This window comes from Microtus pennsylvanicus, chromosome 1, assembly GCF_037038515.1.
Source record: "Microtus pennsylvanicus isolate mMicPen1 chromosome 1, mMicPen1.hap1, whole genome shotgun sequence".
Taxonomy (NCBI): domain Eukaryota; kingdom Metazoa; phylum Chordata; class Mammalia; order Rodentia; family Cricetidae; genus Microtus; species Microtus pennsylvanicus.
The window spans coordinates 112,557,513-112,579,464 of NC_134579.1; the positions used below are offsets into that span (position 1 = coordinate 112,557,513).

At 48.8% G+C, this 21,952-nt stretch overlaps 2 protein-coding genes across 2 annotated transcripts in view; one reads left to right on the plus strand and one right to left on the minus strand.

The window, feature by feature from the left end:
• Positions 1–14,272, plus strand: part of Ccdc92 (coiled-coil domain containing 92) — a 28,579-nt gene extending 14,307 nt beyond the window's left edge. The window contains exons 2-4 of the mRNA XM_075978602.1: positions 8,874–9,020; positions 9,424–9,465; positions 12,367–14,272. Coding sequence (XP_075834717.1) covers positions 8,891–9,020; positions 9,424–9,465; positions 12,367–13,139 — 945 coding nt within the window. The 5' untranslated portion in view covers positions 8,874–8,890 and the 3' untranslated portion in view covers positions 13,140–14,272. The remainder of the gene's footprint in view (positions 1–8,873; positions 9,021–9,423; positions 9,466–12,366) is intronic.
• A 348-nt stretch (positions 14,273–14,620) lies between these two features.
• The window catches only part of Dnah10 (dynein axonemal heavy chain 10), a 122,020-nt gene continuing 114,688 nt past the window's right edge, over positions 14,621–21,952 (minus strand). The window contains exons 70-79 of the mRNA XM_075978710.1: positions 21,143–21,343; positions 20,722–20,931; positions 20,498–20,593; positions 19,729–19,900; positions 19,231–19,362; positions 18,893–19,104; positions 18,636–18,803; positions 16,325–16,505; positions 15,169–15,314; positions 14,621–14,785 (exon numbers count right to left, since the gene is read on the minus strand). Coding sequence (XP_075834825.1) covers positions 14,639–14,785; positions 15,169–15,314; positions 16,325–16,505; positions 18,636–18,803; positions 18,893–19,104; positions 19,231–19,362; positions 19,729–19,900; positions 20,498–20,593; positions 20,722–20,931; positions 21,143–21,343 — 1,665 coding nt within the window. The 3' untranslated portion in view covers positions 14,621–14,638. The remainder of the gene's footprint in view (positions 14,786–15,168; positions 15,315–16,324; positions 16,506–18,635; positions 18,804–18,892; positions 19,105–19,230; positions 19,363–19,728; positions 19,901–20,497; positions 20,594–20,721; positions 20,932–21,142; positions 21,344–21,952) is intronic.

Genomic DNA, 21,952 nt, shown 5'->3' on the forward strand with positions numbered 1-21,952 from the left:
TTTCAGATGACTCGCTCACTGAATTTCCTAAATGCCTCTGCAAGCAGGAACAGAATGTTACAGCTTATAGCGGTTCATTCATTTAGGTTACTGTGAATTCAGAATTGTGTCTGTTGTCTTCATACATGATGAAGGTGCATTTTTAAGATTGTGGTATGTATGTGTGCATTGTGCCATGTATGCACACATAACATGGCATATGCATGTGAAGGTCTGTAGAAGGAGCTGTGGGCTGCGTTCCTGTCGCCCTGCTCCCGGCCACCTGGCTAGCTTATGCCCCGAAATAGCAATACATAAATTGTATTTATTTAAGCACTGCCTGGCCCATTATATCTAGCCTCTTTTTGGCTAACTCTCATATCTTGCTTAACCCATATTTAGTAATCTGTGTAGCACCATGAGGTGGTGTCTTACCAGGAATATTCTTAACCTGTATCCATCTTGGAGAGGAGAGCTATGGCGACTGCCTGGAGAGGAGAGGCATGGCATCTGAGCTCACTTGCCTTCTTCCCAGCATTTTGTTCTGTTTACTCCACCCATCTAAGGGCTGGCCTATCAAATGGGCCAAGGTAGTTTCTTTATTAACCAATGAAATCAACAGATTGACATATGACCTTACCACATCAAAGGTCAGCAGACTGTAGGGTCAGTTTTCCACCTATGGGTCCCAGGCATCAAACTCAGGTTGTCAGACTTGGCAGTAAGCACTTTTAACTGCTGAGCCATTTCAACAGCCTCCCTCCAGGGTGCATATTAACGCAGGTCCAGGGAAGGGCCACTACTTAGCCTCAGGCCATTTTTAGCCATTGAGAGAACTATAGATTAGTTCAGAGGAAGATGTAAAGTTTTACTGTCTCTGGACTCTACCTGTTCATTTTATTGGCTTCCCTGGATGACCTCTCTCCAGTGAAGATGGAGTGGGAAGGCAACTAAAGAAGTGCTTTTACAGATGACCCAGGTACTTTATGTTGTCTTCTTTGGAAGCAACTAGAATTTGCTAGCTCGTTCTCAGGAAATATCTAGTATGAACAAATAAACAGCTTAGAGGTAAATATGTAGAGCTATGAATCCATATTTACATAGCAGTAGGTCACTGATACTGAGCACTTACTGTATGCCAGGCACCAGAGCCTGGTGCACTTAGCACTGAGTGGGCTGTCACGAAGATCAGGTTCCAGCTAAATGACTTCACTCGCACCCGAGATCCAGCCCCATCCCTCTCAAGTTTGTCTACCTTGTCCTTTTTGGTTCCACTGTGCTCTGCAGATATTCTCTGGACCTGAGTTTTTTCATGTGGAGAGACAGGTTGCTGGCCAAGTAGTTGGAGGCTTTTTTCCCTGGTGTCCTCTGAGCCCATACATCCACCTTGAAATATGTAGCGTACCTTCCTCCCTGGCCAATATTTTTCCTGATGGCAGTCACCAGAGCAGTATATAAATTCCTTATAGGAGCCCGCTCCAACAAGTTCAGCTAGGGTTCCTGGATCCTCGAGGCCAAAGAAAAGTCAGAAGAAACAGAAGACAGGATAGAATTAGGAGGTCTGTCTGGTCATGTCGAAACAGCCAAACAGCCCCGAGTTTATTTCAGAACTTGCTTATATACAAAAGCAGAACAAAGCACAGCACAGATGGCCGGTCAGTATCTAACCACAAGACCATTCCTGTCCTTGAGTGAGCAGCCTCCTCTCCAACATGTGCTTGCTGCCCAGAAGCAGCCTTACTTTCTATCTTGATATTCCTGAGGTTTGTCGTCAGCAGTATATACTCTACTAGATAGAGTGTTCTTTTCTCACGGGCTAAATCAGAAGTCTCTCACAGCCCTCAAGGTTATAGGAAAAAGCAGAGCAGGCAAGCTTGAACTCAAATGACTTCTTTAAGTCAGAAATGACTCCAGATGGAAACTGAGTCACACACGGGCTCCCACACATTACCCCCTTTTTATTATATTTTAAAACCTCTCAGAGTCCCTCAGAAGACTGTGTCTGCCTTGGGGATTCCTTACTTCACCCTCGTCTTATCTGTCATAGGAAAATAGACCTTAGAGATCCATCTCCTATCTTAGGTCGAAAAGAGGCAAAGCAAACTCACCCATCTCTAACTGCAAATCTCTGGTGTCAAGTTTTTAGGGAAGTGTGCAGAGTTTTACTCCATGAAGCTCCGAGCACACTTTCCACAGTGAGTTCATAATAAGCTTGAAAACTATAGGTAAACAAATTATGCCCAAAAGAACACAAGCTCCAACAACTGCAGTACTGCTAAGAAGTGAAGTAAATGCTGACATGGTGGAACAGTCTTTTTAAATTGTTCCAAAATATCTTTAACTGCTTTTGATGCATCAAATCCATTTTCGCATTTTTTAATTCCAAAATTCTCTTGATGTAATTTAGCCAACTCTAAGGACTCATTAGAATCATGCCAAATTCCCTTAAGATGTGCTTTAACTCTTTCCCAACTGATAACACTTTTATTATACACAAAAGATGTAACACAAGTCCACTCATAGTTAGCATGACATTTCAGCTGGACTCTGGTTTTTAAGCTTTGGAGTTCATCCCCTAAGGATTGTACCACATAATACAAGGCATTCAATTTCTTCTGTCCCATTTTTACATCTATGTCTTCTTGTGTCTCCAGTGTCCTAGAAACATTCTTAGATGATTAACAAATCCTGCATTTGAATAGACTGGGACAAAGCCACTGAAGCCACTGCAGTAGTCAGCATAACAACAGGAGCAGAAACTCCTGCTGCAACTAATCCAGCAGCACGTTTCTGTCTACTTAAAGCTTTCTTAATTTCTTCAATTATTTGTACTGGCACATTGCAAAAGAAGGTTATTTTAACACCAGTTCACAGGTATGAACATCCACGTGAGAAATACAGTTAGTCAAAATACAATCAGGGCATGATACGTTGACACAATACCATTCATAAAGATTTTTATCTCCCACCAAAAGAACATAAGGCATTTTGACACAAGCCAAAACAGTTTTAGGGGGCAAACAGGTTTTGAAGAACTGGATTGTCCTGCCACTTTTCCCATGGCAGCAGCAAGTTTCTAAAGTCTGTGGAAATTTTGTACTGGAATACCAAATTCCAGCTGGCAGTTGTTGGTCCCAAGATTCTGCTGTAGTCAAATGATCTTCTTGATTTCCAGACCAGTCAAGAATGTACTGTGATATCACTGTGATGTTGTACTTGAATGGAATAATGCCAATACTTCATCTCCACTACAAAGTTCTATTAGGCCCTCTCGGTTCCTTCGTGTATGGAGGAAATCTTTGAAGGGGTGAAGTATCATTTACCCAATGACCTTAAGGAAGCAATCACTTTGTAAAATAAGTACATTGTTTATTATGTCCCGTAATTAATTTTGGAAATACTCCAAGACATACTTCCAAAGCAATATTCTTTGCAAAATATACAGGAATTCCTTTACCATACCCAACATAAGAAAAATTTTGAGCAATTGGGAACTCTTGTGTGGCAGGTCGATCCAGATGTATATCGTTGACTGTGACTACAGTCTCGTTTTACTCCCAAACAGCAGGATGTAAAATGGGTGGATCAGGAACATAGGCCTAATTGGTTTCACTCTGGCTTTTCTGGATTATCATCAGCAACATCAGGATCAGCATCTTTCTGTTCCTCACACTATATAATTGAGCTTCAATTTCATCCTATGAAAAAACACAAACATGCCTTCTCCCTATACCAAAACAGTGTTGGGACTCCTTTATAAACCAGTAAATGGATCTTTCCATAGACTTGAGCAAATTATGTGGTGGTGCTTTCATGCCAAAATCTATTCACGGAAGATTGCTCATAGACATCCCATTTACATTTTTAAAATAAAATACATATATGATGACTGTGGGTATAACCCCAGCTGCCCATTTTTTTATTATATATATTTTTAAATATTTATTTATTTATTATATATGCAGTGTTCTGTCTGTCTGTATGTTTGCTGGCCAGAAGAGGGCACCAGATCTCACTACAGATGGCTGTGAGCCACCATGTGGTTGCTGGGAATTGAACTCAGGATCTCTGGAAGAGCAGTCAGTGCTCTTAACCTCTGAGCCATCTCTCCAGCCCTTTATTATATTTTTAATAGAGTCTTAAGACTCCCATGTGCTCTTTCAAAATTCCTTGCCCCTGCATAGTACATCTTCTCATATCCTTGAGATGAGTTTGTTCCGGAGGCTGATATTAGGATTTTAGCATTGTTAGTTTAATGGCACCTAGATAGAATTATCATTTATTCAAGGTATCAATGACCAAATTCCCTGTGATGACTGACAGAGATATTCTCTTTTTATCTAATATTCCAGGCAGGGGAACAGGGACAACATATTCATTTCTGTAATTACTTCCTGCTGACCTTAGGACATTTTCTCAGGGCCCTGAAAGGCTAGCATGTTAATCAAAGGCAATGAGGGAACTTAGAAGAATCTAGTTCATTGACAAGCTGAAAAAACAGCATTTACATAGTATGGACTGGTCCACATCAGGATTCAGCAAGTTCATCACTCATAGTCATTGGAGCAGGTTGTTATGGATGTGTTTGTCAGCCAAGTGGAAACCTGGTGAAACAGATACAAACTGGGGACAGAAGTTTATGAACTCATTTGAAATTTGTATACTCATATTCTCAATAATTAAGGAAGTGGGAGAGTCCCAAGACCAGAACAAAATGTGCCAGTAGTCCTTAAGTCCCAACATTGAGATGCTGTATAGTGCCCATAAGGACAGGTTCTTTGAAAAAGTAGGGGAGACAGTGTGTCCATCCATCCTTCATGGAGAGAGAACCCACAGCAGATGAATTAACTAATTGATGAGTAGACTCAAGAATAGCTTGCTATAACCAATCTTCAGTTGTAGTGATGAGGCGAGCAGGCCTGCTTTTCATCCCACACGGCTAGCTTAACACCCGAAATAACAACACACAAATTGTATTCACTCAAGCACTGCCTGGCCCATTAGTTCTAGCCTCTTATTGGCTAATCTCACATCTTGATTAACTCATTTCTAATAATCTGTGTAGCACCACGAGGTGGTGTCTTACCGGGAAAGATTCAGCATGTCTGACCTGGTGGCTGGCTCCATCACGTCTGGCCAACTATGATTTCTTTCTCCTAGCATTCTGTTCTCTCTACTCCACCTATCTAAATCCTGCCCTATCAAAAAGCCAAGGCAGTTTCTTTATTAACCAATGAGAGTAACACTTAGACAGATGACCCTCCTCCATCATTCAGTCACATTAGGCACTGTTCTCATATTCTGAAATTGTTACCTCCATGGCTTTGTGAATTACGCTGCTTTGGATAGCCCAGAGCCCGTGTTTAAATGAGACCCCTCCCCCAGAGATACTCATTTCTCTTCATCTGCTAAATGTAGCTGCTTTAAAATATCTTCTCAGGCTGTCAAGACTTTATGGGATGAGGTCATGTTCAGATCAATGCCGCTGCAGTGCTTTTTGATTAATGTGAGGTAATGGGCACAGGCTTCTCCTTAGCTCTGTGGTGGAGCAGGATAAAATTATCTGACATGCATACATAATGCATGAGTTCTTGGGGGAGGGGGAAAGAGGGTAGAAGGTGGGGATGCTCAGAAGAGAACAGGGTGTGCAAAGGCCCTGTATTGCAGGATGTTGCAGATAATAGAGGGGCAAAGGATACTGGGATGATGAGCACAAGAGTATACTGGGGACCTGCGAGGACAAGGCTGGGGAGATGCAGCTTGACCAGAGCATCAGATGCTTGCCGGGAAAATGTAGACCAGATGAGTGTGTATACAGAGGGGTGCTGTAAAAGGATATATTTTGGAAAGGGGAATATCTGGACCTGGCTGTGCATCTCCCCTCATAGACATACCCAAATGGTGTCTGTCAGCTCATGACTGAGCAGAACATTACTTTTGACCCAGGACACCTTGTGCTGAGTCAGTCCTGAGAGGCTCTGTCAGCCTGGCTCTGGGACAGGGGGTGAGTGTGAATCTGGCCCTTGACCATTCCTGCTGGTATCCAGGGCATGGGGACATACATACTGAGGGTGGGATTCCTTTTAGTTTTTCTGAAGCAGTCTTGATTTGCAAAGGTGTTGGTAAGGTCTAAAAGCCTGGGCCTTTGCCCACCTTCTTGTCTTAAAAACAGGGCTGATTTGTGATTATCTGGAAAATGAACAAAAAGCCCAGAGGGTGGAAAGCTATTTCTGCTTAGAACAGGGATGGCACCTTGCAGAACTGCCCTCTTTAGCTGAGTTGCATCAGGTTTGCTTTATTTGTCAGAGGTTAAATGTGTATACTATGGGAAGCATTTACTTTCTTGTGTGAAGTTACATCTGCCCAGCCTTGAATGTTACTGCTGCAGACCCTAAGGCTGAGGGGAACGGCCTGGTTTAGGCACATTTCTTGATTTACCTGTTTCAGTGAGAGCATCCCTCTGTTCTGCAAAGAGGACTGCCAGAGCAGACGATAGAGTGCTGGTGCAGAAATGCTTCGTGAGGAAGATCTTAATGCCCCGGAGCTAGGAGGCAGCCAGCACCTGGGAGTCAGGATGGGAATTGGGCTTGGCTATTGACAGGCCATTTGTCTTAATAATGGCAAGAATGGTTGCAGGCAGGGCCCTTAACCACCAAGGCCTTCATTAGTGTTGAGTTACCCCAGAAATGGTGGCGCAGTTCCCTGGGAGCTATTGCAGCTGGGCCTCTATAGCCCTCTTCAGAAGAGTGACTTCCCTGATGGGTCTGCTGCATGCAGAGAGTATGATGTGAACTGATGATGTTCTGTGGTACCAGGGAAGTAACTCAGCAAGAATGTCAGAGTGCCTCACCCTTCCAGTCAGTCAAGCAAGTCCTGTTAAAGGACACCTGTTCCCACTGCTTGAGCTGTCTGCAGAGAAAGACTACAGGTCTGTGTGTGTCCGCTGTGGTGGGGCCACAGGCCCTGGTAATGAGAGTGACTTAGAACCTTACCTGCACCTGGGGGCAGAGTTTCCAACAGAAGGGAACTGGTGTCTAGTTTCTAGCCTGCAAGGAGCTGTGAAATTGCTGGTGTCTCTCAGCAAGGCACAGAAACAGCTGAATCACCCTGGGGCAAAGACCACAGTTCAGAGCCATGAGCAGGATGGTGCCCTTACCACACAGAACTGAAGTATTAGCAGGATGCCTGGTAGCCATCTGCAGAAAACCTACAGTTGACTCCATCCATCACACCAACCAATTCCAGACCTGACAGTGTACCTTTTACATATGTATGGCTCTTCAAGTTGCTTGGGGACCAGCTCCAAGCCCTGCATACCATCTGTAATGATGGTATGATATCAGTAGCTCAGGAGAAAAATAGCATCATTGACTTAGCCTGTGCAGCTCTTTCCCCCATGGATTTTGTAGCACCACCATCCTGCCCAAATGGTGAGAAAGTCACTTAGCCATCTCAACACGATTCAGTCCCACGTGCACATGCCTTGTCCTGTAGACTTGCATAAGCAGATCTCCTCTTTGGAACCAATTAGGGCATCCCAGAGGAGGGACATAAGGGGACCTAGACAGTCATGACTACCACAGGGCTGAAAGTCCTTGTCCTAATCAGAGTACATTCATATGTTCAGGACCCAGCAAGCCTCCCCAGGTGTTTTGTCCTAGGATAATAGCTGCAGTAGCAAGATCACAGTGAATTCTTGAGTCCAGAGTTAGGTTCAAGCACTGATTCCCTAAGGCAATACAAATAGGACAGTTCATACTGAATGGATTTCAAATAAATGTAATGTACCACCCAGGGATTGGGGCAAGGTGGTCACTGAGGGGCCCAGTGTAGATTATAAAAGCAAGTATCTGAATGCCTGTGTAGACATGTTATTCTCTCAAAGCTACATGAGATGTCTTAAGTTTAGGCTATTAAAGTACATAGTTTCTCTGGACATACATGCCTGTGAGTTACAGACCTGAGGAGGAAGCCCCTGCCAACATGGGCCTTGGTACTTGTAGGTGACCATTGGTGTTTACCATGGCCTCCTGGGTGCAGGCACTGGACTGGACTTAGGTTGAGGCAGGGACAAGCCTACAGGATGTTCAAGGATAAAGGCAAGAGACATGCCCATAAACCCACTCTGACAGTTCCCTAGGACAGTGGCCAGGGATATGAGACACGTAGCCTCATCTGAGTTGGGCTTGGAAAACAGCAGAGCTTAGGCTGAGACCTTGGGGGTCCTGGGGAGGCAGAGAGAGGAGGGTGCGGAAGGCTGTTCTGCCATTGGAGGGCACCGATAAGCTCGGAAGGGAGCTGCACTGCTGGCAGTGCACTGGATCTCCAGAGAGAGCCAAAGAAAGTGGCAGCAACAGACTCAGACTGGGCAGAGTAGTGGGACCCTAAAACACCCCACCTCCCCAGCTACTGTGTGGAGTGCAAGGGACAGAGGCAATCCACCTCTGTAGACCAAGTGAGAGGAAGATGGAACAGGCCAGTCAGGGCAATAGGGATGTCTGGCTCCCAAGTTTTCTGTGGGGCATTATTTCTTCCTAGTTAAGGACTCTTTTGGGGGTACTTCTTGTCAGTCACACAAGACAAGACAATAGAAAGGTGGGACCTGAATTTGAGTAAACCCTGCTCCATACCTACTGACTCTTGAGTCTACCTTCCAAACCTCTTCCTCTCCTGGAATGGAAGCAGCCTGGAGTTGTATACTGGGTGCCATCTGTGCTCTTAGCTGGTTCCCATAGAGAAGTGGCTTAAGGGCCTGCACCTCAACAATCAGAAGAGGGCTCTGGATCCCAGGACCTCACCTGCTCCCCACATCTTTCCATGACATGTACCTGGAGCCCCACCCTCTCTCAGCTCTCATGCTGGGGACAGTGACCAGAGTTTTGTGTTTCCTACAGGTCACCTGGATGTCAGCATGGCAGCCACAAACCTGGAGAACCAGCTGCATAGTGCACAGAAGAACCTTCTCTTCCTCCAGCGGGAGCACGCCAGCACACTCAAGGGGCTGCATGCTGAGATCCGGCGGCTGCAACAGCACTGCACAGGTGAGGACAGGCTGATGGCTACAGAAGCAGAGCCACTCCCCATGCTCATATGTGCACGCATGTCATCCTTTGTTGCCCACACCCCTGCAAGTCTTAACCACCACACAACACTCAGCTGCTTGCCTTGTCCTAGAACTGCAGGTGCCTACGGCACTTGGCCACAGCATAGTCTATAGCACACGGGGCAGCTGCTCACTCACTTTGTGCTGTTGGGGTGTATTCGGGGAAGATGAGGAAGGGAACTCTTGAGAGACAAGTCCTTTTGCAGCCCTGATAGTGTTTCTTACATTGGTTCTTGGAGCTGCCAACCCTGCTTCTACAGGGCAAAACTCTCTCACTGGAATCTGATGTTTTCTGATGTGAAATACACCATGATAATCTGTGTGTCATGTTTCCTTTCTAGATCTAACATATGAATTGACCCTCAAAAGTTTTGAACTGACAGGTAAGAGCTCATCCCACATGTGGGTGCATCTTGTTTTCTTTGTAATGTATTCCCACTGGTCATATGCGTAGGATCCCTTTGCAGTGAGAGTGGTTTCCCTGAGCTGAGACACCTGTGGGCTGGAGTGATGAGTGCCTGTTTTTGCTTCCCATAGATACATACATCTATTATATACTTTTAAGAATTTTCTTTTCGGCCGGGCGGTGGTGGCGCACGCCTTTAATCCCAGCACTTGGGAGGCAGAGGCAGGCGGATCTCTGGGAGTTTGAGGCCAGCCTGGTCTACAAGAACTAGTTCCGGGACAGGCACCAAAGCTACAGAGAAACCCTGTCTCGAAAAACCAAAAAAAAAAAAAAAAAAGAATTTTCTTTCTTTTTTTTAACCATGAATGTATATCCTTCTGTAATCCAGATATAAACTTCAATGTGACTTGCCAGAAAGGAGGAAAAGTGAGAACTAAGCAGGATGCTCTCCTCCCCTAGTCTCCAGAGCTTAACCAAGCCCTGGCTCAAAGCCAGAGTGATCCATAGTAGCGGGGTGGGGGCAGTGGGCTTCAGTTCATGGCCCAGACGTCGGGACCATCTTTCTCTGGACTGCAGTCTAGATCTGCTTCCCTAGCGAGAATCGTCAGGGCCCCCCAAAGGTATAGCAAACCAGTGGTGGCTAAAGAACTGACAGAGACGGGGTCTTCTAGGAGCTCTAAGTCTGTGAGAATGACTTGTTCCTTAGCACAGGGCCCGGACTGAAGGGCATCGAACGTGTTCCTGGGGGAGACCTTTTCCCTAAGCTCTACAAGGGTAGTTTGCCCTTGAGTCCAGTCTTTGTTGAGACCTCAGGTAACATCACTGAGTTTTTGTTACTCTGCCCTATCTCCTTCCTAAGCACTCCTCTCATGGTTTTATCTGAGTGGATGCAGAAGGCCCTGTCAGACTTCGTAGGCCTTGGAGCACGAGCCTCCATCAAAATCTCTCCATAAAGCAAAGACAACCAAGTCCTCTGCCTGGAGCTCAGGCAACAACTCAGGACAGAGTTGCAATTTGTTGTGGTTGTTCTTTCCCACACCCCCACCATGACAGGCTTGAGAAGGAACTGTCCATGCTGAGGGAGCCAGGGTGTCTTCACACCTCTCCCTTTTGCTCTATTAGTCTGCAACAGCTCTCAAGCCTCTGTCTCAAGCCCCTTCACCCTCCTTTAGGACACCCTCAGCAGCATTATGGCTTTTGCCAAAGGTGTATGACTCTACTTCAGCAGAGGGGACAATTTGAAAAGCCTCTGGGTGGCTGGATTTTGTGGGGACATGCCCCATCCTCTGGGGTGAAACTAGTGTTCCATTTAGTGCACATCAAACACAAGCTCAGAAGGCGGATCAGAAAGAATCCTGATTCTCTCCCCTGAAGGCCATGATGCCTAGGATGACACAAGCAGACTCAGGCAGTACAGCTCAGTGGGGAAGAGCAGGTGGTATACACCTGACTGTGGACTAGACAAGGAAAGTCAGAAGTCTCTAGAGAGGGTGTGTAGAGAACCAGGGGTACCAGTACCTTCCAGAAGCACCTCTCAGATCTGCACTTGAGAGCAGATATTTGGGTAGCTAGGTCATTTATAGGGAAGGACAGTGTTTGCCTAGGCCTCTTAGGAATAAGAGGCCAAAACAAGCACCTTACTGAGGAGCACTGGATTTCTTGTTGTGCTGGGACTAGGGCTATATACCTCTGACAATGTCTGAAATACCCTGAACCTGTGGCTGTCAAGGACTGTGTCCTTCATCAGCACCAGAGAGTCTACTCTAATGTCCCAGGTCTCTAATGACACAGATCCCAGAAGTTTTGTCTGGCTGGGATGCAGTCAAAGGCCTGAGGTTAAAGACCTACCATGCTTATAGGTAGGGCTGAGAAGGAAGGGCCCACCTGCAGGTGTTTGGAGGAAGAGCAATGGATGTCAAGCCCGATTACTGTGCTGGGGCTCTCAATGCACTTGAGAACCTAGTGCTGTAGGGGTTTTTGCATTGTTTTGGTTATGTCTAAAAACATAAGACTCATAGATAATATGGCATTATTTCTAAAGCTACCATTTACTGACTTAGTCTCTCTCTCTATACACACACACACACACGTCTGTATTCACCTGCAGTGAGTTTGCAGTGTATACTCGTCCACAGGACTTGTAGTAATTCAGAGTCTACCTGAAGCTACTGGCATAGGGAGTACAGTATGCTCCCAGCACCCAAAGGCATGGCAGGGCTATCTACACATTTTGGATGCACAGATCTGGAGTTGAATCAGCTGTAGTGATCATAACACAGAAGAAACAAGGAGACAGGCAGCTCAGAGTTCATGTGGGTGCAGAAGGCATGGAACAGATGGACTGTCAGACTAGCAGCTTGTTAGGTCGTGAGGAGTCATTGTTAGTCAAGGGAGAAAGAGGGGAGCAGAGTGGATTGAACGAGGCCTGGGAGGTGGTGATACCAGTGGGAAGTAGGGCCAGATGGAGCAGAGAAGAGAGCAGGCTGCCAGCTAGCAGAAAGGGAGCAGAAAGCAAGTGCTAGATTGGGGCAACTGGAAGATTAAAGTGGCTGAAGAGCAGGGTCTAGGCCTGAGGGACATGTCTGACACCCTTCACTTGTAGAGCTGGCACTCCAGAGACGCTGACTCCAGCTGACGCTCAAGCTGTTTTAACTTCAGCACCTTCAGATTCTGGAGACGTTCTTTTGCGCAGTAAGCCAGGGAACTAAGAGCTGGGAGGGGCCTCAGAGACCCCCTGATTCGCCTTTAGTGGGAACAGGGCCTGCAGGCCATCCTGCACCCCACCTCCATAGGGCTCCTTGCCAGGGCCCTCCACACAGGCCATGAGAATTTGCCTCCTCTACTAGGCTCTGACCTGGCACCTGACTTTTTCCTGCAGGAGATGGCTCTTCCAGAACGACAGAACTGAAGAGGCGCTGTGAAGAGCTGGAGGCTCAGCTGGAGGCCAAGGAGGAAGAAAACCGCAAGTTATTGCAAGAACTGGAGCAGAAGAATGCTGCCATCGCTGTGCTGGAGAACACGGTCCGTGAGAGAGAGAAGAAGTACCTGGAGGAGCTGAAGGTGAAGAGCCACAAGCTGAGCATGCTCTCAGGGGAGTTAGAGCAGCGCGCCAGCACCGTGGCCTACCTCACCTCTCAGCTACATGCAGCCAAGAAGAAACTATTGAGCTCCAGCGGCACCTCTGACGCCAGCCCAGCTGGCAGCCCTGCACTGGCCAGCTACAAGCCCACACCCCCCAAGGACAAGCTGCCTGAGACACCTCGTCGCCGCATGAAGAAGAGCCTGTCAGCACCACTGCACCCTGAGTTTGAGGAAGTCTACAGGTTTGGAGCTGAGAGCCGCAAACTCCTTCTGCGGGAGCCGGTGGATGCAATGCCAGATCCCACCCCGTTCCTGCTGGCTCGGGAGTCTGCTGAGGTCCAGCTCAAAGAGCGGCCTCTTGTCATACCTCCCATCGCCTCAGACCGTGGCGCCAGTGGGCAACATAGTCCAGCCCGAGACAAGCCACACAAGACCCATGTCGGGGTGGCTCATCGCATCCATCATGCCAGTCCACCACAGCCCCAGCCTGAGGGAGAGACGAGGGCTGTGGACCAAGTGAACACAGGGAAGGTGGTACGGAAGCACTCAGGGACGGACCGAACTGTGTGAAGCCTGCGGCCACCACCGCAGCCATCCATGCACTGTGAGCGCCACGGGGAACCTCGCCCACACCTTCCTCATCCCACTCATGCCAAATGTTTCCTACCGTCGCAGCCTGGCTTCTGGCCCCATAGTGACACAATGGTGTCTCCACTGAAGATATTTACTGGCACTGTGGCCAACGCCTGCATGCCTATAGCTTGCTTCTAGCCCCACGCCATGAGATCTCGGCACACTTCCTAACAAGGACCAGGCCACGGCTGCATCACATGCCACACTCGGAATCAGAACCGCTTGAAGTCAAAGCAAAATAAGGACCCACCCCCTCCCAATATCCAGGGCAGCCTATGAGAGCAGAGCAGTAGCTTCTGCTTCTTCCTGGAACTCCTACCTTCCCACAGACCCTTTGCCAAGCAGCTGTAAGCAAGATGACCCTCACCCCTCATGTCACCCCAACCTGAGTGTGTGTTCATAATTTTTTGTTAGTTTCACCCAAGTGTTCAGGATCCAACAAATGTTTTTTTCTAAACCCACCCTTCTTCTCCTCTGTCGTTTTGAAGCATCGAGGGACTGTGGAAGAGGTGGGAGGGGAGGACTCACGGGTGGGGGTGGGAATACTTGCTGCCTTGAGCTGTTGCTGAGATGTTGGTGCTCCTGCATTTCTGGCAGAAGCTGCGTTCTGTCCTGCCCAGGCTCCACACTGCCTCCCTATCCCCAGCTGGCCAGGCCAGCCTCACAGTACCATTCTTCCCCAAGCCACACAAAGGCCTGGGAGAGGAGGAGTCTGGAGGCTGGGCAGGAACTGAACAGTTGACTCAGCAGCCTCAGCCTTCTACGCTCTGGCCAGCAAAGGGCATGTACTGAGCAGAAACGGGTAGAACCCCTCTCCAGTGGCTTAACAGGAAGGAAGAGAGAATGCACTTGCCTTAAAACTTGCACTGGCGTGTGCTGTGTCCAAAATTCTCAAAAAGAAGATCGAGATGCAAAAACCAAGGCTAAAAAGATGCTGCTGCCGATTACAGCACCCACATGGTGGCTCACAATTGGCTGTAACTCCAGGGACCCCGACACCTCACGTGTGGTGCACACATATCCAGACAGGCTCATACATACATACACAGAAATAAAAACTTAAAAAAAAACTAAGTGTGATGGTGCAGATTTGTGACCCCAGCCCTCGGGAGATGGAGATGGGGATCCTCGGGCTTTGGCGAGTCAGCAAGCTCCACAATAGTAAGACCTTATCTCAAGAACAAATAAGGCAAGAACCTGAGGAATAAACAAGATTGAGGTGCACCCACACAAATGCATCCACACACCAAAACCCATTGCAAAACAAGGTTCATTTAATAGAAAAGTACGTGTAGATGGACACTTTCAAATGCAAGAAAAATCAGCATCAAACATCCTCCACCAGCATTCCAGCTGCCCCTTGGTAAACTCCCTGCAATGCTGTCAGCACCTGGCAATAGTAGCTCCATGTAGTCCTCCACATGCTGATGCTGGGGTTAATCTGAGTTCAGGGTGAGGCACACCCCCTGGAGCACCCAGTGTGAGATGTGCTTCGTGGTAAAGAGGTCAGCTTCGAACACTAGGCCGACTCCCATGGCATTTCTCCTCATGGAGGTGGTATAGACGGGGGTCCGGAAGGTGTTCTGCAAAGGAGTGGCAGGGGACATCCTCAGGGTTGGAGGCTTCAGCTCATGACTAGATGGGATTCAGCCTGAGAACTTAACATGAGCAGTGCTTACATCGGATACCATGGGGTGCCTGGGCAAATGCTGCCTAGTTCCCAGCCAGCCAGAGTAGAAGGCACCTGCTGTCCACACTGGATGGAGCCACTTTCTGACTCAAATAGTGTATCCAGAATCTCCTAAGAAGGGAGTTTCCCCAGGGTCTCTACCACAGGCTCTAAGCTTGGACTTGACCCCAAGGATTATGGGCACCCACATGCATGTATACCAAATATTTTCATGCCCTAGCCTTCCCTGAGAGGAGGGACGGCTCGGCACCATGGGGTCAGGGAGGTGACTGTCACCTGTAGCTTCAGACGGTGAGCTTCAATGGGGATGATCTTCAGGATGGGCAGGTCCACAACCAGCACCTTGGGCTTACTCTTGATAAGACACCCACTCTCTATATCCCAGTCAGCGCCCTCCAGGTAGAGCCCTGAAACAAAGCACCCTGGGGGTGACAGAAAGATGTGTCTGTGTTCTATTGTGTGGCAACACTCCTCTTACAGGTGTGCACAGAGGAAAAGTACAAATGCCACTGGGGTGGGGCGCTCAACTCTGCCCTTCTTCCACATAAAAGAATAGCTGGATAGGAGATGCAGGGCACCAAGGAAGTGGTCCAGGCAGCACTTGTCTTCCTGGACTCTGGCTTCAGGGCACCCAGTAATCCCAGCATCCTCTGAACCAAAGGGGAAGTCCAAGAGAAGTGTGGTCTCTAGCACACAGAGACCCCAAAAGTGAGAATGTCTACACTTATTGGTGGTCTAGTGATTACCATTCAGCGCTCGCACCAAAGGCAAAAGTCGTCCACCTGCCCAACAGAGTGGCAGCTGGATGCTCACCAGTGAGACCTATTTGAGGGCCCCTGAGACTTGCCCATTAATCCACTCTTCTTAAACAGGCACAAAGGGGCTTCTGCTCTTTGCAGTTCGGTGAACTCTGGCTAGGGAAAGTTTCCAACTAGCGCCTGCACAGAATGCTGGCATCTAGCAGCTGTGGCCCATGGACAAAAGATAGGGATGAATGCAGCTCAGCACAATTGCAGACCTGCTTAAAACATTAGGAGGGGTTTGGTTTCCTGATTTTAACAGGTTATACAGCTCTCAAGTGGGAACTTTGTAGCTGACAGTGTCAGGTCACAATGTCAAAAGCTTGAATATGCCTGACCAAAGCTCTGGGCTAGCTTATGTTCTTTTTTGGCCCCTACTTGTCTGCCCTTCAGGGGAAGCCGCTCAGTTATCTTAGAGAACTTAATCTAGGCACCCACTTGCCACAAACTAGCATGGTCAGGCCTCCCTGCCATCCACCCTGTGACTCGGCTAGTCTCCATCGGGAAACTCTGCTCTCTGAGATGCCACAGCAGCAACATAGGATCCACATGGTGCTCATCCCGTTGAGCTGGGTGACAGTTCTGAGAGGGAAGCCCCAGTTGGAGAGCAGGGTATGTGACCCTCACTGTACCTTGTCCTGCTCGCTCATTCACTTCATCAGCGTCCTGGAACTTGGTCACTTGTGTGAACAAGGTGGACCGGTCCAGCGGCCAGCCATTTCTCCGGCACGTGGCCTGTACCAGTGCTGTGAGGTAGGACTCTGGGATGTGCAGCCCTGAGAGCCACATCACACTAGGCTCACTCTCGGTGACCTGGTAGGGAAGGTGGGCAGGACAGGAAGCTGGGATGTGACACCAGCTTTAAAGCTGATTAAGAAAACAAAAGCCTGGTTTTCTATGGTGACAAATGTTGGCATTAGGTCAGTTATCTACCCACAGGGGAAAAGGTGACCACCAAACTCCTAGTGGACCAAAACTTTAGGGATACACCAAGGTCATTAAAGTGCTTGCTACATAGATGTTCCCACTTGATACTGAGAACCCACATTAAAGACATCAGGTGTGGCAGCACATGCTTGCAATCCTGTGCTGAGGCAGTAGAGAAAGCTCTTTGAGGTTTCCCGAACAGCCAGCCTAGCCAAATCAGTGAATCCCAGGTCCTAAAGAGAAACCCTGTCTAAACAGTCATGACCCATTAGGAATGACACTCAAGGTTCGTGTCTGGCCTCTCTCCACATGAACACACACCTGCATACATACAGATGGACACAAACCTACAAAAGGACCACACCTAACCTCTCGCTGTTTTCTCAAGTGGAGAATTGCAAAACCCAGATGCCACCCAAAAAGAAAGAAAGAAAGAAAGAAAGAAAGAAAGAAAGAAAGAAAGAAAGAAAGAAAGAAAAAGAAAGAAAGGTTTTGGCTGCATTCATACTGAAAAACCTTCCTATAGAAACACACACACCATCATCATCCAAGTAAAAGGCTCCCAGCAGGGAGGAGTCCATGCATCACCAGCAGACCAAGAGTTACTGTCTTTCATATACAACAAGCTCTTAGAAACCAATAAAAAGGGCTAAGGAGACAGATCAGTGGACAAAGCACTTACCACACAGTCCTGAAGACCTGGATTTGGATCCCCAGGAAGTACATAAAGCTGGGGTGGTGCCACCCTTCTAATCTTAGTGCCCCCATAGTGAGATGGGAGACAGGCAAGAGGATGACCAGAGGCTTGCAGGCCAGCTAGCTTGTACTGCCTAGCAGTGAACAAGGGACCCTGTCTCAAGATGGAAAGCAAGGACTGACTCCCACATATGAACCCAAATGCATGCATTCACACACAGAGAGATATAAACATACTTCATACATACATTTTTAAAAAGTCAGTGTAAAAAGATGGAGTCTTCTCTTGAAACAGACATGACGGTTCACAGAAAATATAAATAATCTTTAAGTATATGAAACACCCTCCACTTCACCTTCATTAAAGAAACAGGGCAGGGCTGGAGAGATGGCTCGGTGCTTAAGAGCACTGAGTGCTCTTCTAGAGAACCAAGATTCAATTCCCAGCACCCACATGGCAGCTCATAACTGTAACTCCAAGATCTGACACCTTCACACAGACATACACACAGGCAAAATGCCAATGCACATAAAAATAAATTATTTTAAAAAAGAAAAGAAGCCGGGCGGTGGTGACACACTCCTTTAATCCCAGCACTCGGGAGGCAGAGGCAGGCGGATCTTTGTGAGTTCAAGACCAGCCTGGTCTACAAGAGCTAGTTCCAGGACAGGCTCCAAAGCTACAGAGAAACCTTGTCTCAAAAAAAAAAAAAAAAGGAAAAAGAAAATAAATAAAAAGAAAAAAAGAAAAGAAGCAGGCCAAAAACAATTAAATGCTCCATGCTCCATCACTGAGCAAAGGACCCAGACTCAAAGACTACACAGATTTGCAGAAGAAAGCAAATGTCACTCCCCAAGTATTATGACTTCAACTTTGTAGAAAACTCACAGATAAGACTTCAGCTCAAACCTATAAGCCCAATGCTTGGGAGACTGAGGAAGGAGGATCGCACCAATTCATGCCAGCATGGCTGAAGAAGTAAAGGTGACCTCACAACAGATGAAGGGCACGTGTGCTCTAGGGTGTGTGGTACACACACTGGCTTCACTCAAGGACACTGACCGCAGTGCTCTTTGTGACACAAATGTGTACAGTCACCACCTAAATGTCCACCACCAGGAGGAAGGATAAAGACCCTAAAAAGCGTGAACTAGAACAGATGCCAAGACATTTAGAAGAAATTATCTCAGGTGTACATAAATCAGACTTGCAAAGGCATGACAACTGAGGATGTCCCTGGGACACCTGATATACATTCCCAGGGGAAAGCGGGAGTGGGTGTGTGGGCAGAGCCAGACCCACAGTGGCCCGGCACTCACCCACAGTGTGTACTGGCTGTACCGCCGCAGGAAGTAGACCATCCAGTTTCCAAGGGTCTTCAGGGTGTCCGGGGCAAGCTTCCTCCAGATGTGAGGGATGTGCCCAAGGAAGAGAGACCTGGCTACGTCATCTAACTCATTGCTCATCCCAACTTCGCCAGCCAAGGCCTGTTGGCAGAACAGAGAGTCCTCAGCAGGGCTGTGGAGGGCCTGGGGCTCCCCCCATCATGCCCTGTCCGCCCTAGGGCCACACTCACTCTTTGGAGCTCAGCCAGAGACCTGGTCATGCGGATGGCGAGTTTGTTGAAGCGCCCCAGCTCCTGCAGCAGCACCACCGAGGTAGGTGAGATGTTAAAACCCAGGTGCTTCCGGACCTGGTCCAGGTCAAATATCTTGGGCATCTTGTTCTCAATGTCCTTGGCCACCTGGCCAATGTAGTCATCACGGCTGATGCCACTGCTGGATTCCCCTGGAAGGATGACACTTTAAGAGGTTTCGAGACTAGCTGCACTGGAAGATGGGGCTTTGGGAGCCTCCTCGTTCTTGGGAAAGCTGCCTGCGCCCACCAGGAGCACCCCTGCCCCAGCAGCTTTACCTGTCTGTGGCTGTAGCTCCAGAAGATGCTCCCACATATCCCTAGCTGCCTGTGTGTAATAGCCGATCTCAGCATTGGAGTGGAGACCGAACACTTCCGGCGTGTTGGCCAGTGGGAGGGCCTCAATGGCTTCTAGAATCATGGTGAGAGAGAACAGGTTGTACCGTTTCTGAGGACACCCCAAATCAAAAGTAACTCTGTTGTTGGTGTGGTTTAGAGTAAAGGCCCTATTGGGCCTCGCCCATCTGCATGCACTGTATCTGTGGTGCAGATGGCTCAGCGACCATCCCAGTGTCACCCTTCCAGATGCCATCCCAGGGTTGGTAACCTCGGCTAAGGAGCAGCTCTGAGGTGAGGCAGAGCCCAGGGAACAGCCTCACTTGGCCAGCCCAGAAGTCCCACCAGGAGAGGGTGGCAAAGAGCTCGGGTCAAACACAGCAAAAGCACATGGAATCTGTCATCCTTCACAGAATTTTCTTCACCCTAGGGACAGCTCACCAACAAATTTATCCTTCACGTCACCCACAGGGATTTTGTAATCCACTTCCTTGTTCCGGAAGAAGTGGAATGGTTGAAAAGTATCGAAAATGAAGTCTCCCAGGTACTCGTCCATGTACGTGGTGAGGATGCGCCGGTCGAAGCTGTCGATGGCCCGGCCTCCGTACATGACCTGAGGTCAGAGTGGATGAGAACCAGTGGGGTCCCATCGCCCCACCTGCACCTGCAGCTCCAGCCTCCACCACTGCCCGGCTCCAACCTGTCTACTTAAATAACCTGGGCCAGACAGACAAGAAAGGGGGCTTATCTATAAAATCAAGCTTTAGGCTGAGGCCTCCTGAAAACAGACCAAAAGCATGAAGCAGCAACTGGGAGAATTCCCAAGTGGATCAGACAGACAGACAGACAGACAAGAACCTAGACATCAGCAGTCAATCCTTCTGCATTGCAGAATTCCCCAAATCTAGCTTTCTCATCAGTTCAGCTAGAAGCATGGTACCCACAGCCCAAGAACACAACAAAGCTTCTTGGATGTGCTCAGCACGTTGGCAAGCTGGGTACTGCCCAGAGAAAGATTAGCAGGGGCCCTGGGCCCTAGAGTCACACAAGAGACCTCCCTGGAAAAACAGTGAGGAGGCAAGAGTATGTTTAAGGGACCTTGGGTGGTAAGGAGTGGGTGGGGGCAGGAACAAGGGCTATCCTAAGGTCTCAAAGGACAGGTGTCTCGGTCCCAGACCCCGGCCCACAGGATGCACCCAAACCTCGTCACCTCTCCAATCAGGTACTTGAGGCTGCCCCACGGGATGCGCGGGTCACGCTGTTGGAAGGCTTTCGTTAGGTATGTATTTAGGATTTCCATGCAGACCTTAAAGAGAAGAAACAGCTGTTAGCAGCCACTCACACCCCGCCACTTGCTGTTGGTGGCTGTGGAAGGCAGATGCAGAAGCCAGGCAGCTCGGGGTGCACCGGCTGGACCAGTGTCACCACCCTCACCTGGAAGTCGGACTCGTTGAAATCATAGTACACATTCCAGCCGATCTTGCCAAACTTCCTTCTCTCTTGTACCACAGCATGGAAGAAGGCCAGCACATAGACCAGGGGCTTGAAGGCGCTGTGTGGACACTGCTCCAGCATCTCATGGGAGATCTTAAAGTAGGTTGCTCGCATGTTCAGTTTGAGCCCGTTAGGCGGCTCCGTGACCACCTGTGGAAAAGCAGAAGGTAGACCTGACCCAGGAGCCCTCTGCCACCTCCTGCTCCCACAACTTGTTTGAGCTAGAATGGGAGATCTGGGCGGCACACACACAAGTCCCACAGCCATGTAGGAAGAGTGGGATGGGTACGTGGGCTAGCCCCTTCACCCTAAGTGACCTGGACCGGGACTGTAGCATGTCTGTGTTGACCCCAAGACAGACCTTTAAGGACTTCTGCAGGATTCCAATGGGGAAGCCCTTGGTGGGGTCTGTGGTGAGCCACAGGCGGAAGTCGGGGTGTGGCTTGGTGATCCTCTCCAGGGACTTCTCTAGGTCCTTCAGCCACTTGACCAGAAGGTGGCAGTTCTGCAACATGAGCCACTGTCCGCGAGCCACTGCTGTCTCCAGCAGCTGCAGTGCCACCTGCGAGGGGGGGGTAGGGTTTGGGTGGACTAGCATTCCCAAGCTAGGCCAACCCTAGACTCCAGTGCCACCTGCAGGAGGGGTGCAGGGTGTGGGTGCAGGTGCAGGTGGACTAGCATTCCCAAGAGAGTGAGAAGGATGCAAGGATCCAGGAGCTAAGGTGGAAACCCTCCTGAGACAGCCTTCCTGCTACCTGTGACATCCATGCCTCTTGCCTCTTCAGCCTCCACAGTCCCAAGATCCCTCACTTCTGTCACAGTCACATTGCACCCAAGACTGGACTCAAACAGGCCTGCAAAAGTCTTGCCCATCCCTCCAGGAAGCATAACTGACCCTCAGAATTCAGACCTAAAGAGCCTGGAGCACAGAGGTGGTCCATGATCCTCCAGATCATGAGGACCAGACCCGGGTGGCACTCACATGGAAATGGCTTCCTCCGGGTGGGAGGTTGGACCTGCCTGCCGTGCCCTGTCTACCCAGTGTCGCTGTTCCTGCCCTGTGCGTTGGTAGCCGTGTTTCCCAGAGACCCACAGGTACTTCATAACAAAGCCACAGCTAGGAGTCGGCACCCTCTGATCTCGAGTTTCCCTGAGTGCTGTGCCCTGTCAC